The sequence below is a fragment of the Perca flavescens genome, chromosome 16 (assembly GCF_004354835.1).
Source record: "Perca flavescens isolate YP-PL-M2 chromosome 16, PFLA_1.0, whole genome shotgun sequence".
Taxonomy (NCBI): domain Eukaryota; kingdom Metazoa; phylum Chordata; class Actinopteri; order Perciformes; family Percidae; genus Perca; species Perca flavescens.
Window position 1 is genome coordinate 17221745 of NC_041346.1, and position 16009 is coordinate 17237753.

The following is a 16009-nucleotide window of genomic DNA, read 5'->3' on the forward strand; positions in this document are numbered from 1 at the left end:
AAAATTGTAGATACTGTAGAGCTTTTTTCCCCTGAAACCTCTGACTAAATTGATGTCTTCTTGTACATTTTTTTTGTTTTGTTTATATTGTATATATATATATATATATATTTTTTTTTTTTTTATCTCTCCTTTGTATTGATTCTTCTGTTTCTATATATGTATTTTTTTAAATGTATTATTTTTATAAAATTATTTTTATAAGTTTCTGCACTTGTTGTTCACGTGCTATCATTGCTTACTTGATTTTTGTAATCTACATTTTATGAATAAAAAAAAAGGATTGTTTTAGCTTAACCACAAACTGAGTGTGTGTGTGTGTGCGACGTGGCACATTGTGTGCAGGGCCTGAAGTTAACTTTTTTGACCACCAGCCTGCCACAGTGACTTTTTACCGCTTTGCAGGTGGAACGGATCAGGTACTGACACACGTGCAGGTCGCGGTTTCTGTTTGCGTCATCACAACATTTCGGCCTTATTGTTTCGGTGATAAAAGTATTTCGGCCGAAAACCGAAAATGCCCTTTGGGCAAAAAAAATTTCGGTATTTTTTGGGGAAATGTTTGGTGCATCCCTAGTGTTAATTTCAGGCCCTGGGTGTGTGGGTTATGCTAGTAGTAGCTAATGAACCCAGACAAGTGCTATAAAAAACGAAGATAACAAAAGGGTTAAATAATTAATCTTGTAAAGTGCTGGCAAAGTTTCATTATGACAGTTGGCTTGTTTACCTTGCTATAGACTCCTCGTCCTCATCATGTGCCTGCTTTGTGGAGGTCTGGACTCTACAAGAAATTCTTCATAGGGAAACCAAAACCCAAAGTAGGCTATAGTAGGAAACCGTTCATACTGAAACTAATTGCATATTTGCCTCAGTGGCAAAGTTGGCAGCCTTTCAGTGTGCATTTGATTTTTCTTGGCTTTTGGAAAAAAAAAACCTCCAAGGCTGGGTTACACTAGACGGTCATTTTGACCGTTTTGAAATTGTAATAAGTATGATAACTTTGCTAAATAAAAAAAATACAATCCTGCTGGTACCTGACTTTTCCTAAAAGAGTCTGTATTTTCATTTAAAATAGTTTTTATATACTGTACATTACACAAAAGGCAAAGAAAATACAATCACTTTTACCTATTTTGGGCATACTGTCATATTAACCGCTCGGATTTTCGCGGTTTTGTTTTTAATCTTTTGCGTGGTTGAAGATGCATCTTGGTTGTTTAGTAATAATCAGAGAAGTGTAAACTAGCGGTCTCGAGTAACAAGTGTGGGCAATGCATCACCGATGGGCCGAAGGCAAAGCCAGAGTCGGTAACGTAGGCTACGGCGTGGATGGTTCTGAATCAGAAGAAAAGCACCGGGCGATCGCTCTGTGAAAGGCGCAGTACACGTAGACGGTAGCTGTCTACGTGTTCATATAACTTTATACATGCTACAACTGGCTGGAATCATTGCACACATCCTCTCCAAGGAGTGCACCAGCTGTAAAATGTCCCGGAGGAAGTTCATGCAGCAACTGGCAGAGGAGCTGAGAGCGGAGTTTATGGAGGAAAAAAAAAGCAGCTGCGCACGGTCCGAGCTGCGCTGCGCACCGCAGAAGACACCAAATCGGAGGCAGTGCCTGCCAGGTTAGGTTAGGTTATGTTGAAGTTAAAAAGTTAAAACCCGGCTTATGTTTTGAAAACAATGTTTAATGGGGCCTGCAGCTAAATTTAATCAAGTACACTAATACAGCATTTGAGTGTCTCACCTAAAACCTAGCTTCTAAAGAATTAATCAGGTCATGTCTGACATTTAGCATATGAAGAAGACTCATTGTCCCCACAGGAAAGGTAACTATTGTTTCTGGTTTTGGGGAGCCACTCCCTGCAGGGCCAGACGTGATTAGACAGAATCGGCACTACCATGTGAAACGACCTTTGTCTGTGACCTGGGGTAAACCTAAAATCAGAGGTGTGTCTTTAATCAGAGACCCACAATTCCACAGGAATATAATTCGGAAACTGAGGTGATGTCGGCACTTCAATCTGTGACTCAGTGCAGTGTTTTCATGTTTTATGTTTAATTGTGTTTTGACTGTCGTTTTCATGTTGTTTTATTAAACCTTTTGCTTAACTTTCAATTCGACCCCAGCCTCTCCTTCCTCCTCCAGAAATCAGAACGAACATGTCTTTTAGTTATTTCTTAACAGTTATAAATGTTCAAATAGCATACTTTTAATTGTTATTTGGCTGTGAATTATGTTGAATGAATTTCCCCCAATATGTTTCATGAATGTATGAAATAATCACGGTTTAGCCTACTATGCCATGATATGATATCAAGGGCGTTGTATTGAATCAACAGCCACGTGCAATTTAGCTAGCAGGTGAAGGTGAAACTAAAATGTGCAAGAACTATAGTATTAGTATATAGACTAATAATACAGGCTTAAATGAACTGACAATATAAGTTATAGGGGAGACCGGGGACAGTTGTAAGACAGGGTCAGTTGTAACACTACCAATTCCATGAATCAGGGATAAGATATAGGAGTCATGTGACAGCTTCAGTTTCCTCAGGTTTCCTTTATGATCCCACATGGAGGTTTTCTAGTCTGTGTAGCTATCTCTCCTGAAGCTACAGCAGAAAATCTAATTCTGAGGTAAGAAAGTAAGAAAAAAAAAAATATTATTATAATAATATATTATAATATTTTGTTTAGTATTTTGTTTCTACCGTTGTAAATAATGTTGTATGAGTTATATCAGGTCAAACTGTAGTTTCTCTAGTAAAAAATGGTGTATCAACCTCCTGCCAATTTCAAAGCACCATGCTAATACAGCTAGCTAAACAATGGGTGACAGTGGCGGGGTAGGTTGTAACACGTGTTATGAAAGTGTTACAACCATTAAGTGTGGGTCAAGTTTTTGGGTACACCATGCACCATGCACTCCAGGCCTAACCAATTTCATTTGTCACCATTTTGACTCTGATTAGCAATGCATTTAATTTTTTTTCCTTGTCACCATTGTGACTTAAGAATGCATTTAATTTGTTTGTTATTTTCACCATTGTGACTTAAAGATGCATTTAAGTAGTTTGTTTTTGTCACCATTGTGACTGATAAAGACTGCATTTCATTTGTTTGTTCTGTGGAATGGGGGTAAGTATGTTTATGTTAATTTGCTCTCACTCACACACACATACACACAAATAAACACACACTTACACACACAAACACCCATATGAATGTGCAGGTACAGACATGCACACACAAACGCACACGTGTGCATGCACATACACTCCCCATATTCACACATATTTTATTGTTGCAGCCATTCATTTAAAATAAAACTGTTGTTGTGGCATATCACTTGACTAGCCTTAGTTTTTGTTAATTTTGTCTACCTGTTATAACTTACCCCAATATGTGTTACAACCTACCCCAATAGTGGGGTAGGTTGTAACAAAGGACCACCTTGTATTTGTCATCATCTCACAAAGTCTGTAATATAGTTGAAGAAATTTAAATTGTTGCCATTTGTAGTAGACAAATGTGGGTACTTTGCCTAAAAGTGTCAGATTTGTAGCTAAAAAAAAAAGGTAGTTTTGGGTGCTGAAGAAAAAAGGTTAGAACCGTACCCGGTCTCCCTACTTACAAATGAGACTTACAATGCACACATGCCATCTCAACCGGGTCCTCCGGACAGCCTGTCTCTTTTTTCTTTCTCCCTTTTCTCCGAGTGGCACACGTGCCCACTCGCGTTGTGAAGCGCGTGTCTGCGCTATTCTCCGTCGACGTGCTCTTTACAATCACTGCTGATAGAGGCTTTTTGTATATATATTTCTGATACCGTGGCGGGAGAAATCTAACGGTGGCGGACCGCCACTTGCCAATCAACATAGAGGAAACACTGCACTTTTTCTGGTTATATTTTCAATTTCTTGTTTCTCCTTTTCAGAGTAAACATCTGAAGAGGTTGGGAGGCGTTGATGCTGCAGATCATGTGAGGAAGTCAATGGCTGCATAAGTAACGTTATGTTCCTTTTTTGCATTAGTTTATAGTGATTATGTTCCCTGTCATACTGTCATGCACACCCCCACACACCCACTTACTCACTCTCTGCTAAATTTTCATAATGAACTTGATTGCAATATAATATTCTAATAGAAATCCATTTTTTTTTTACCATAGCAGAACTATGACAAATAAAATGATGGCCATAATGAGCCTCAGAGGAAGAAGTGGAAAGTTTTGTAACAATGTTTTGAATAATTGAATATAGTAAGTAGAATAATAATTTATAATAAAAATCATTTTAGTTGGAGGACTCTACAGAGCATGCTCTAATATTATATATAATACTCCATTCTGGGCTCTAGACTAACTCTACCGGCAGCACTGGTTACTACCAACTGCCTTTTGTTGCTCGCCCAAGCACATGATTATCAATGACCTTGCATGTTGATAAATACCAATTTATATACTTGAAACATTGGCAATGCCACAAAAGTTGATATTTGCAAAATATTTTAATTTGAGAGGTTAGCGTTTGCTAATACTGATCTGTTCTTTTTCTCCCCTCATCAGATGCTGTCTTGAGGTCATTTGATACAACTACCACAAAAGTAGACGAATACATGGCCAAATACTTGAAATATGCACCAGAGAGGATGGGTGGCGGTGGCAGAAAGAAGTAACAAGAAGGGAAAGTTTAACCAGCCAATGTTTGGGCCGTTTTTCTAAAGGTTAAAGTTCAACACGTGTAAAATGATGTTGCATGAAATGTTGGCACACTTGCAGCTATGTAATAAAGCATTATTACATAGCGTAAAATAATGTTTCTTATGTCAGTGAAATGTCTTTATTAATCTTCTTCCTGGTCTTGCTTTGACCAATTGGCTTCTTCTTAGCTGACTGTCCCCAAACTTGGTGTTTATGTATCTATTTCAAGGTGTTACTGTTGAGCACATCAATAATTTAGTGAAAACAGTTTAACAAAATAAACTATGTTGAAAAGCAGGACTTTATAGTGACGTTGAAATTTCAACGTTGATTAGATTTGCAAAATCTAAACAAAATCCAATGGTTATCCAACACTGGCCCCTGACGTTGATTCAACAGTGACTGGACGTTAAAATGCCAGCTGGGTGTTGAACACAACTTGGCTCATTGGCTCATTGAAATGACAAGAAACCCCGATTACCGAGAATGCCAGTGATGTCATGGTTATTTCCCAAGTGTTGGGGTTAATAGTAAATTAAAGACAGATTCAAAGCTGTGGTCATTGTAATGATGCTGTGAAACTCCCTCTGCTCTTCGGTTTCACTTCAGAAGCCCGTTGGTGGAGCGGAGAGGTAGACCCATGTTCAGGATTAGGTAGTGTTCATAGAGCGTGTGTTCGCACTGAGCGGCAGCAGCAACAGTTCCCCTTCAACACAAACTTTCCTCCGCAGAAAGTTCAATGGCTAAATATAAGCCGTGGCTGGTGTGCTGCTTCATCTTGGCTGGTTTAATTTGCGCGGTTGCTCTCGTCTGCCTGTGCATCGTCTCACTGGTGGGCAGAGAGTGTCCCAGCGGCAGCTTCATGCATGCGGCTGTGTCTGCAGACTCGCGACGTTGCTCCGAGATTGGCAAGTAAGTCACTTTCCTCATACGTTTTGTTCAACTGGAAGAAATCACTGCTAAATTCTGCCTGAGTTTGTCTTAATTCACACGCTGTATCTAAAAAAAACCTTCAAATTAAATGTGGTTGTTTTGTTTTTTTGGAACATAATTAAGTTGTTTGTTCTTAGATGTGCAGTATTGCATCACGTTTCTTTATTCACACAAATGACTTGAGCTATTTAGAACTCTGTATCCTATCAGGATGCAGCTCCCTGCCCCTGTGGGTGAGATAAAAAGCTGAACTGAACAATCAGATAAGCAGTTTAAGAGATTTGATAGGCTCTGTTTGAACAATATAGATACTGCATGTGAAGACAGGCCCTGATTCTCCTCACCTCTAGCTGATTTGTTTCTCAACTATCCGGTTAAATGTGACTGTTGGAGAAAACCAGATTTGCAAACACTCAAAACTGATCTTAATCTTTCTAATATAAAGGTAATTGACTTCCTTCTTTAAAGTACTCTTTGATGCAGTCATTTGTTCTGTGGTGAGCCACAATGTGGACTCATCAATCTCTCATCATACTAACTCCAAATATAGAATAAAGAAAAGGTTATTGTTTTTTTATCATTGGAATGTGCATGAAGCTCTTCCTGCTTTTGTATTCAGTCACAGAGTTTTTTTTTTCTGCCCTGATGTTCATTTCCCAGTTCACAGCAGAAACAATGAATGTGAGGCAACATGTTTATCTAATGAGAGAAACCTTTAAGGACACCATTTTACTTTTTTTTTTACCTTGATCTATATCATTTGCATAACATGTTCTTCAAAGTCAAAATGTATTTATTCCAAGGGGAATTGCAACAGTTGCAGTACAAAGTAGGAAAGATTATCTCTCATCGTTTAACTTTTTTCCAAACTCACTTTTCACCCTAACCTGTACATACCATCTCAGGTATGGGGAGAAAACAAAACAAAACAAACACCCAGTAAACACAAATGAAATCCCCAGATTAGCGCTGCTAAGCCTTTATACACAGAGTATACAACCTACATTTAGTTTTGTCAGTCTGTAGACAATATCCCATTAAAATAAAATCATCAGTTTATGACATATTTCGTGTAAAGACATAGACCAATATCAACCAGTTGTTGTTCTGTGTACACTGTTCACATGAGACTCCTTTAATTTGATTCTTCTGATTGGATTTAGTCTATTATTCCACCTCCTGAGACTTTTTCCTCTGTTAAACCCAAACTACATGGCTCTGAGTTGGCCTGACCATAAACAACAACACAACATTCCCGACACTGCCTTCGCTTGTTACCCAGTGAACACGTCTGACCACAAGCCAACCGCTCCGTGAAAAGACTCATTCAGAGCTTTTGGAGATGGTTCAGACTTAAGCTTGCATGCTCTGTTGTGTATTATAATTAAGTTGGATGCGCCTTATTAAAACAAATGAGCTGTAATTTTTAAGGAAAATGGTTTTGAGTCAAGTTTAAAAAAAATAAATAATGAAAGCACCACCATTGCTGGTATGCTGCCTGAAGTCTCAAGTCTCAGCACATGGTTTAAACTTGCCTCTTGGCAGCACTCTTGATACTTCGTTCAACACCCTGAATCACTGAACCCCCCTGACTACAGAGATCTGTGCATATTGTGTCTGCGGGTGGGAAAATATGTAGTGAGTAGTTGGTGAGTTAGTGACTGACTGTATGTTTACACATTTCCCATAAATCCAGTGAAAATGAGTGGGAAAATGTTTTCTAGGAGCATGCTACAGCAGGGGGGGTCAGCAGTAGATGGCGCCATTGCAGCTCTTCTGTGCACATCCGTGGTCAATCCTCAGAGCATGGGGATTGGAGGAGGATCTATATTCACCATAAGAAATAAAACAGGTGGGCCTTCTCATTCATTTGTGTGACATCAAATGATAATGATTGATTAGGCTGATCATTCTAATTGCTGATCTCTTCTCAGGCAATGTTAAAGTCTACAACTTCAGAGAGACCGTCCCACAGTCTTTTAAAACCAACCTGCTAAATGACTGCCCCACCACAGTGAGACTGACCACAGGTAAGAAGAATTGTCCATTGGTGTTAAGTACACATTTCCTATCCATGCTTCTTCTTGTCATTGCAAATAAAAGTAAAATCTCAGTGTTGCTCCTATCACTGAGGTTAGACGTTGTTTTCTAGCATTAAAGGTCCAATATGTAATACTGACAGCTAGCGTTTAAAATGGTTACTGCAATCCATATTCAAAATACTGGAGAGAGTCATCTCACCCGGCCCTTCCTCCACAGTGTCGAAGTTCACGGGGGTTGCCAGGTTGCCAACGCTAAACCCAACATCCCACAATGTCACTGTTAGCTAGATGCTAGTCTCGCATTGCCAGACATTATTCCACAGCGCAGCGGAGTTGCTAAATCCTGCTATGTTTGCGGAGCTTTGTACCCGACTGACAGTCACCTTTTATCGGCTTAACGTAACAACAACGACCAGTAAAAAGACCGTGACCTTGCGGTCATCTGTACCCAGGTCACAGTCATAGTTTGTCGGCTACAGCCGCTTAACAGAAGCGGGGGAAGAATTTCGGCATGGGGTAGATTTTCGATACATACAGCTTGTCTTTATACTGTATTACACATTATGATTGCATGCCAGTTTGTAACAAAGTGGGAATCATACTGTCCAACATATCATAACCTTGAAGCTGGCGATGGTAACGTTAGCCACAAGAATATTCCATAACATACCATAACGTTACATACATTGCAGAGCGACCTGTAGAGAACATAAGCTATGTCCCATCCAACAATTCAGGCTACACGGTGGTTTTGACAAAGTTAAATTGCATGTTTTCATTATGAGGAAGTCAAACTTGCGGTGTCTGTCATATGTCCGTCATGGTGGTTGTAAGCAGTCGTGTCCCGTCCGCTTACCTGATCCTCCAATAACGTCACGGCAGTTGACAACAACACACAGGCCAAAACAAGAACAGACATTCTGTCCCGGAATGGAAACTTCATAGGAGAAAATACAGGCTTTAGCATTGTTGTCAGAGAAGATAGTATTTCAACTTAGCATGTTTCCTTAATACCTATTGACATATTGTGTTAATTTGTTGATTAAATACAGTAAATATATTACCTATTGGACCTTTAAACTATGGTTTATACTGTATTGCTTCGCTTTCTTTTACAGTCCAGCTGAAATTTTTTTTTTTCCATCATCCGTTTAATCAGCTGCACTGTTTCCCACCTGTACATTGCAGGCAGCCAGTGGATTGGCATTCCTGGAGAGCTGCGGGGCTATGAGGCAGTTCACAAACAGTATGGGAAGCTGCCTTGGGCAAAGCTGTTCGAGCCAACAATTAAAATGGCCAGTGAAGGCATCCCTCTGCCGGCATTTCTGGAAAATGTTCTGAACTCCTCCATTGTGAAAAATCACTTGGAAAATTCATCCATCTGGTACGGCATCTCTCTAATGGCTTATTGTGACTGAGAGCTTTTAAAGGTCTTCAAAAATTTTACTTTAAGAATATCTACTTTGTAGCGGCACTGAAAATAAATATTTGAGGGCACTGATGAACTAGCAGTGGAGCCTTTTCTCATCTGTGTGTCACTGCAGAATACCTGGAGCAAAGGGTTCTCCTATAAACCCCTGGGTTAAATAATTTCACGCTCATGTTATGTAACCCCTGGGTTAACAATTGACTCTAAGTTTTTACTGTAACGTTCAGGATTTTACGTAATAGTTTCACCCAGTTGACATGCCATTTAGACACTTTTTGGATTCGTGAAAATGAGTGTTCAATTCTAATAGCAGGTGCACACTATTTTTCCTTGCATAACATTTCAAGAGCAGGGTTTACTGACCCAAAGATAAAAGCAGCTGCTCACCTTCTTTCAGAAATATGTGTGTGAAATGTTGCTTTTCCCAAATGCAAGATTTGAAAAGGGGTTAGCTCAGAGTTAAGTGTGGTGTGAAAAGCCTGATAGAGTGTTTGTTTCTGGTCTGCCTCTGTAGAAGTGTGTGCACAGATGCAGAAACAAATTCCTGCAGAACATTTGAGAATAGTCATTGCGTGATTATGCACAACATATGTATGTTATATATTATGAATTGCATGAAATGAATGTCACTCTTAGTTAGCATTCAGCCCAGAGTTCACAAATCACCTAAATCATAATATGCAGCATGAGTATCTCTTAGTGTATTATATTTATACGTCCTGTGTTATAATATGTTCTAATGTGTTCTTTTACATGGATACTCTTTTCTAGGGAAGTTTTCTGCAACAAAAACAAAACTGTTCTGAGGAAAGGAGACATCCTGAAGTTTCCTAAACTTGCAGAAACCATGAAAACAATTGCAGAGCAAGGGGCAGATGCCTTCTACACTGGCAAGATAGGACGTGACTTAATCCAAGACATAGAAGCTGCAGGTTGGTGCAATTTCAGCATAGCTTGTACACGCTGGGGGTGTATACTTCAATAGAATGAAAAAGAACATACTGGCATGTGATGTAAAAAAAAGCTGTTTAAATATCCTTCATGTTTCTCTTAGGTGGGACTTTGAAAATGGAGGATCTACAGTCCTTTCGGGTGCGGGTGGAGGATGCATGGACCGTTCCTTTGGGAAATACTCAGATGCACATCCCTCCACCACCTGCCGGGGGGGCCCTGCTCGCCTTCATTCTCAGGCTGATGAAAGGTGTCATGTACCGTGTGATTAATCTCCTGTGATCCTTTAAACGGACCTACTGTACTGTAGCAGTTGAATTCAATTCTAGCATCTTTGCCCAAATTATGAAACTAAGTTAATAAGTTAGTTGTTGTTCTCCTTTTTGCACAGGGTTCCCCTTGACTCCAAACTCCTTGGATGGTGACCAGACAATTCAGATGTACCATCATTATATAGAGGCAGCTAAATTTGCAAACGGACAAAGGAGAAGCATCAGTGACCCTCTCTTTAATAACAAAAAGGTTGGGATCTGAGATAATAGTTTTTCATTAGTCTTAGCACAAAATATATTAAAATGAAAATAATTTCAAAAGGCCAAAAAATATGTCACTTTATCAGTTTAACAGTTCTTAAAGCTACACTAATCACATTGCCAATAAAAAAAAATCACCCGATTCGGCAGTTTCCCAAAGGCTCTATGCAGCGTTTTAGCATCTTGCAGCTCATTGTTTTGGTTTGACATCTTGCAACTTCACTATGTCATTACTATTCTCATCAAACCTTTTGTTTTAAAAGCACACCACCTGCCCAACGCCAAATGGTAGATAGACAAATTTAGCAAATAGCTCATGAGCAAAGTGGAACATTAAGCTGCTAGAAAGCAAGATATTTCCCTCAGGAGTTGATGAAGAGCAATACAGAGCTGAAAGGAGAGTGAATATTGGACTTACATTTGCCAGGTAGACAGAAACACAAGTCTAAATAAATGTTTCTACTGAGTGTGTAATTGTTTTATTTTAGTTTAGTTTATTACATTTATTTGTCAGGGACCATGTACAGAAACATTTACCTTATACAAAGAGAAAAGATTTATTGTAGTAGATTTAGCCACTAGCTAAATTTCATATGCAGTCCCTGGGCAGGTAGAAACAAACAGTAATGCAATTACAGTAAAAAGTCAGGATGTACTGTATACAGTATATATCACCAAAAAAAGTAAATTAATTTTTAATTTACAAAGAAATTACTTTCAAATGACGCGCCCCCCCTCTCTCCCCATGCTTGCTCTTTTTATCCAAACTGTAAGCTCTCCAATTAAGGCAAAGATGGCAACAACAAACAATCTTTAAAAAATTAAGAAACAAAACAAACCCCAGAAAGGAAGAGAAAGAATCTGAGATACAGTTTACGAATAGTTACATCTCACCCAAGCAGTATACAGGATGTTATTATATCCTTTTCCTGTCTCATCATGATATTCTTCTTTCAGAGTGCAGATCATTTGATTGATGCCTCCTTCATTAATCGCATCAGGGACATGATCTTTTCAAACGGTACCCATGACAACTCCTATTACTACAATGCCAAGCCCTCACGTGATCACGTTGGGACGACACATGTGTCTGTCCTGGATGAAGATGGACTGGCTGTCGCTGCCACGAGCACCATAAACCAATTGTGAGCAGGAAGCCTCTTTTACTTTATATTATATCAAATCTACTATAATATAATAACTATCCGCTCAGTCTACTGTGTTTGGTTTTGTAGATTTGGAGGAGGCATTTACTCCAAACAAACAGGCATCATCCTCAACAATGAGCTGACTGACTTTTGTGGGAGAGCAGACACAGTGAGGGCAGGTAAAGTCACAGACATAAACATGGACTTTCAACCCCAGACAATTAAATGAAAGACATTACTTAATGTAGTCATTTAGTCTCTTTTCAGTCTGATATGGAGTGTATTTGTTGTCACAGGTGAACAGCCTCCTTCCTCAATGACTCCAGTAATACTGGAGTCAAAGTCTGGAGGACTCCTTGTGATTGGTGGATCAGGAGGAAGCATGATTACCTCGGCAGTGGCCTTGGTAACAACAATAACGACAACAAAACTGGACTGAACTCTGTTTGCATGCTTGTTTGTCTGCTTCATCATTTGTTTGCTTACATGATTCTCTTTTATTCTTGCAGTCTATAATGAATCGCTTGTGGCTGGGGATGAATCTGAAAGATGCCATTGCAGAGCCAATAGTGTTTGTTAATTCCAATAACATTGTGAATTTTGAGAAAGGTTTTAACAAGGTGAGATACTTGTGTTCTCATCCTCATTGTCCATTACTGTAATGACATTCAAATTCACTAGACCGTGACCGTCTATCTGATGAATAACTAACATTAACATAATTTATGTTAATGGTTTGTGACAGGTATTACCATGACATAACATAATCCAACAAAGTCTGCTTCAATTTACCTGTAATCAGTTTTGAAACCTGAAGTGGCAAGGATAAGTGGTATTCATTTGTGTGTGTGTGTGTGTGTGTGTGTGTGTGTGTGTGTGTGTGTGTGTGTGTGTGTGTGTGTGTGTGTGTGTGTGTGTGTGTGTGTGTGTTTGCCCTCAGTCTGTGATAGATGGCCTCAGAGCTCTTGGACACAAACCTGGGAACTGGAAATACTTCATGAATGTAGTCAATGCTGTGGAAAAGGAGAATGGATGCATTGTGGCCGTATCGGATAGAAGGAAGATGGGGGTGTCAGCTGGATACTAACCACATAGACCATGAGGGTGCACCAACTTCCCACTCAAATCTTCCCTAAAGACTGACTGAACCTGTAGCCTTAAGAACAATGAATGTGCCAACAACTAATTGTGAGCATTTTGGTGCTCAGGCTCTTTCCTGGTGTTAGCAGATCAAGAAACTACAAAACTTAAAGGATAATTCCAGTTTACTATAATTCTTATCTTATTTTCGTATGTATGTATCTGTTAGACAACATTGTACCCACCATAAAAATTGCAGAGTTCTTGGAAATTGGCAAAATGGCTCAAAAGAAGTCAGATGGGGCAAGAAACATAAGCAATCATATTATCAGATTATCTAAACCACTTTATTTGGAGGTAAACTGAAAGTAGAAGTTTTCATCTAAATGTAGGAAATTAATGCAATGTGATATTCTGACCCTTTTTAAAGTCCGGCGTATTTCCCTGCTGAGTGCAAGAGAAATACACTAGGGTCATAGTTGTACCTAGAAGTTGGTCTCTTAACTTTTAGAGGCAGACTTTTAACTGCATCTTCATCACCAAATGCAGCTTGCTCAGTTGTCATGACAATTCAAATCTCTGAAAAAGCTAATAAGTGGACCATGAAGAAAATATGGGTATTATGTCACATTGGCCAACATAGTTGGCCAAGTACATTTGCATAACCATGGGGACTGTTTAAAAACTATTTTATTGTCTGACTTCTTAGGTTTCTTATCCTGTCAGTCTTCTTTTTGGTGATGTTGCCATGTTCCCAGATCTCAGCAATTAACTTGGTGATTGTGACCAACAGAAATTATGGGAAATAACTATGAAAATTAGATCCAAGTTGTAATAAACCAGCCTTATCCTTTGAGCTGATCAGAATGTTCGATATATATGCATTTTCAATCCAGCCAGTCCTCACACACACACACACACACACACACACACACACACACACACACACACACACACACACACACACACACACACAGATGTCATACCACTTGTTGTATACTAATGCACAGTGAGCACACCATGATGCTGCTACTCTTACAGTACTGCTGAGATCTGCCTAATGTGCTGTAGATTACACACTCCTGACCAAAGTGGATATTTGTAGCAGCAAGCCATAAAGGCAAATCTACTGGAGTCCAACAAATCAAAACCAAGCCCTCTGTGATACTGTATCAAGTTTATTAATATCAATGAATGTTTTATTTTCTGACTGATTTTTGTGATTCTGTGTAGAACTGTTAATTGTAGATGAGCCATGTAACACTTTTAAAGTGACATCCTGACTGACATATAAGTTGAAGTTGAGTCAGCTGCCCAAACAGGGAACTTTTACTGTGACTTTACAAATGTTACTGTATGTGAAACAACCCTATTCATGTCCCTGAGCATATTGTGATTTTTTTGAAAGATTAAGGAAATGCTGTAGAATTTCATTTAAAAAAAATTTTATATAAAAAAAACCTTAATTCACAATGAACACAATTATCTAAGTGTATTTTCACACAACCGGCATGTCATTTAGTATTTTCTCTGTTTAATATGTCAAAATGTTTTGTAAAATAGTTACACATTTTTACAACTATTAACTGTGAATATCTGTGTTGTCACAATAAAACATCCAAAGTCCAAACCAAACAAGGACGAGTGATCACTGATTCGCTGATCTTCACCAGATGTACTTTTCAACCACAAACCCTGAAGATTGAACTCATACTTTGTTCAACCCAAAAACATTCAACACGCATTCTCACTGTAAACTACAGCTGTTTAAACATTTCTCCTTTGTTGTTAGTATGATCAGCAATACTCTGCTTCATGTTTTCCTATTTGCCTTGTCTCAGAGCAGTGCTTTTGCTCTGAGACAAAGGAAGCAGTAATGAGACATTTCAGTAGAGAGACCTATGAATTAGTAATGATTTCTTAAGTGGATTCTGCTCCGTTTTCCTTCGAGGCACTAGATGTGAGTTATGAGAACATGCAAATTTCGTCTGTGTGAAGCACCGCTGTCTTTGTTGTATGCCAAATTAGTTAATCTGGATAACTTGTGAATTCATTGCTTCATGATATGACCCTCTTTGTATAAATAACAGCCATTTAAAGCATAATTGTACCCTATGCAGAAAATGTCTTTCACTCAAAGGAGAAGCAGTTAAACAATCCGGTGATGACTCTCTGAATGTCACCGTTTGCACACTTTTAGTCACATAGTCCCTTGGCGAAGCAAATTATCTCAACACTTAGTTATTTGACATTATCTTAGAGAAATTTTGATTTACATACTTTCTCTCTTGTTGTTATTTCAACTGTTTGCATAGAATGCCATATTATAGTGATTACACACTCACAAGATACCATGGAGCCATTGTCTGTCCTTGTGAAAGGCACAGGATGTTTCTGAGAGCAGAGCAGGCAGAGGAGATGCCCAGCTTGAGATAACTGACAACTTCGACTCTTTATTATGACTATAGAGTTTTACCACATTCAACGTTGTATTACAAAATCTGTTGTAGAAAGCTTATTCGTCAGGTCATTTCTGTACTCATGTTGTGAGTACTGTAACTGTTTCCTTTTTGGGTTCTCAAGTAAAATGAACTTCAATATAACTTCAGTGGTTCTGGCTATTATTTGATAATGTAATTATTCCAGCACGTTATTGTAGATGCATTCTGTCTGTGTTCGTCATTATTTTCAAATGCCATGCAAGGTAGTAGGAAGAATTAAAACAGACATTGAGACAGAGATTTTTTAATGCCTAAAGGGTAAAAAAATTGTCTGAGTTGCATAACTCTGAAGTTCATTATAACTGTGTGCGAGTAAGATTGTATTTAATTGGGCCTTAAAGGAAAATTGTTGTGTGACTCAATTCTGCATTCATCATCTCCTCAAAAATAATTGTAACCACACAAGGTAACATGACAATAATAAGATAATAAGATATTTAGATTTCTTTTGCGGGGCAACCCGCTAGACTACAGACCTAAGATGCATAGCATGTTATATTAATGTACCCAATTAAAATCTGGCTGGGAACATTTGTTGTATGTCATCTTCCTCTCTCCCCACATTTTCACTCTCTGCTAGCTACTATCAATAAAAGCAAAATGACCAAATGTTATGCCCAGCTCGTTTAAGAGCATGAGGTAGACCTCAGGGAATCAACCAGCTTTATTGACTCCCAGCAGGCGAG

The 16009-nt window shown here is 38.8% G+C and overlaps 1 protein-coding gene across 1 annotated transcript; it reads left to right on the top strand.

Annotated features, from left to right (window-relative positions):
• The first annotated feature begins 5260 nt into the window (after positions 1 to 5260).
• ggt5b (gamma-glutamyltransferase 5b) lies at positions 5261 to 14418 on the top strand. Its single transcript, XM_028601790.1, has 12 exons — positions 5261 to 5618; positions 7364 to 7491; positions 7574 to 7669; positions 8870 to 9065; positions 9882 to 10042; positions 10165 to 10311; positions 10453 to 10583; positions 11552 to 11739; positions 11830 to 11921; positions 12039 to 12148; positions 12252 to 12362; positions 12683 to 14418. Exons 1-12 carry the CDS (start codon positions 5446 to 5448, stop codon positions 12827 to 12829), a joined length of 1680 nt encoding a protein of 559 aa, XP_028457591.1. The 5' UTR covers positions 5261 to 5445; the 3' UTR covers positions 12830 to 14418.
• The last annotated feature ends 1591 nt before the right edge of the window (positions 14419 to 16009 follow it).

Bases quoted from the DNA above. Each gene is read 5' to 3' on its own strand.
- ggt5b (XM_028601790.1), top strand. From the start codon at position 5,446: ATGGCTAAATATAAGCCGTGGCTGGTGTGCTGCTTCATCTTGGCTGGT. The intron at 7,492-7,573 runs GTGGGCCTTCTC...ATCTCTTCTCAG, and splicing joins CACCATAAGAAATAAAACAG to GCAATGTTAAAGTCTACAAC. The intron at 7,670-8,869 runs GTAAGAAGAATT...TGTACATTGCAG, and splicing joins CACAGTGAGACTGACCACAG to GCAGCCAGTGGATTGGCATT.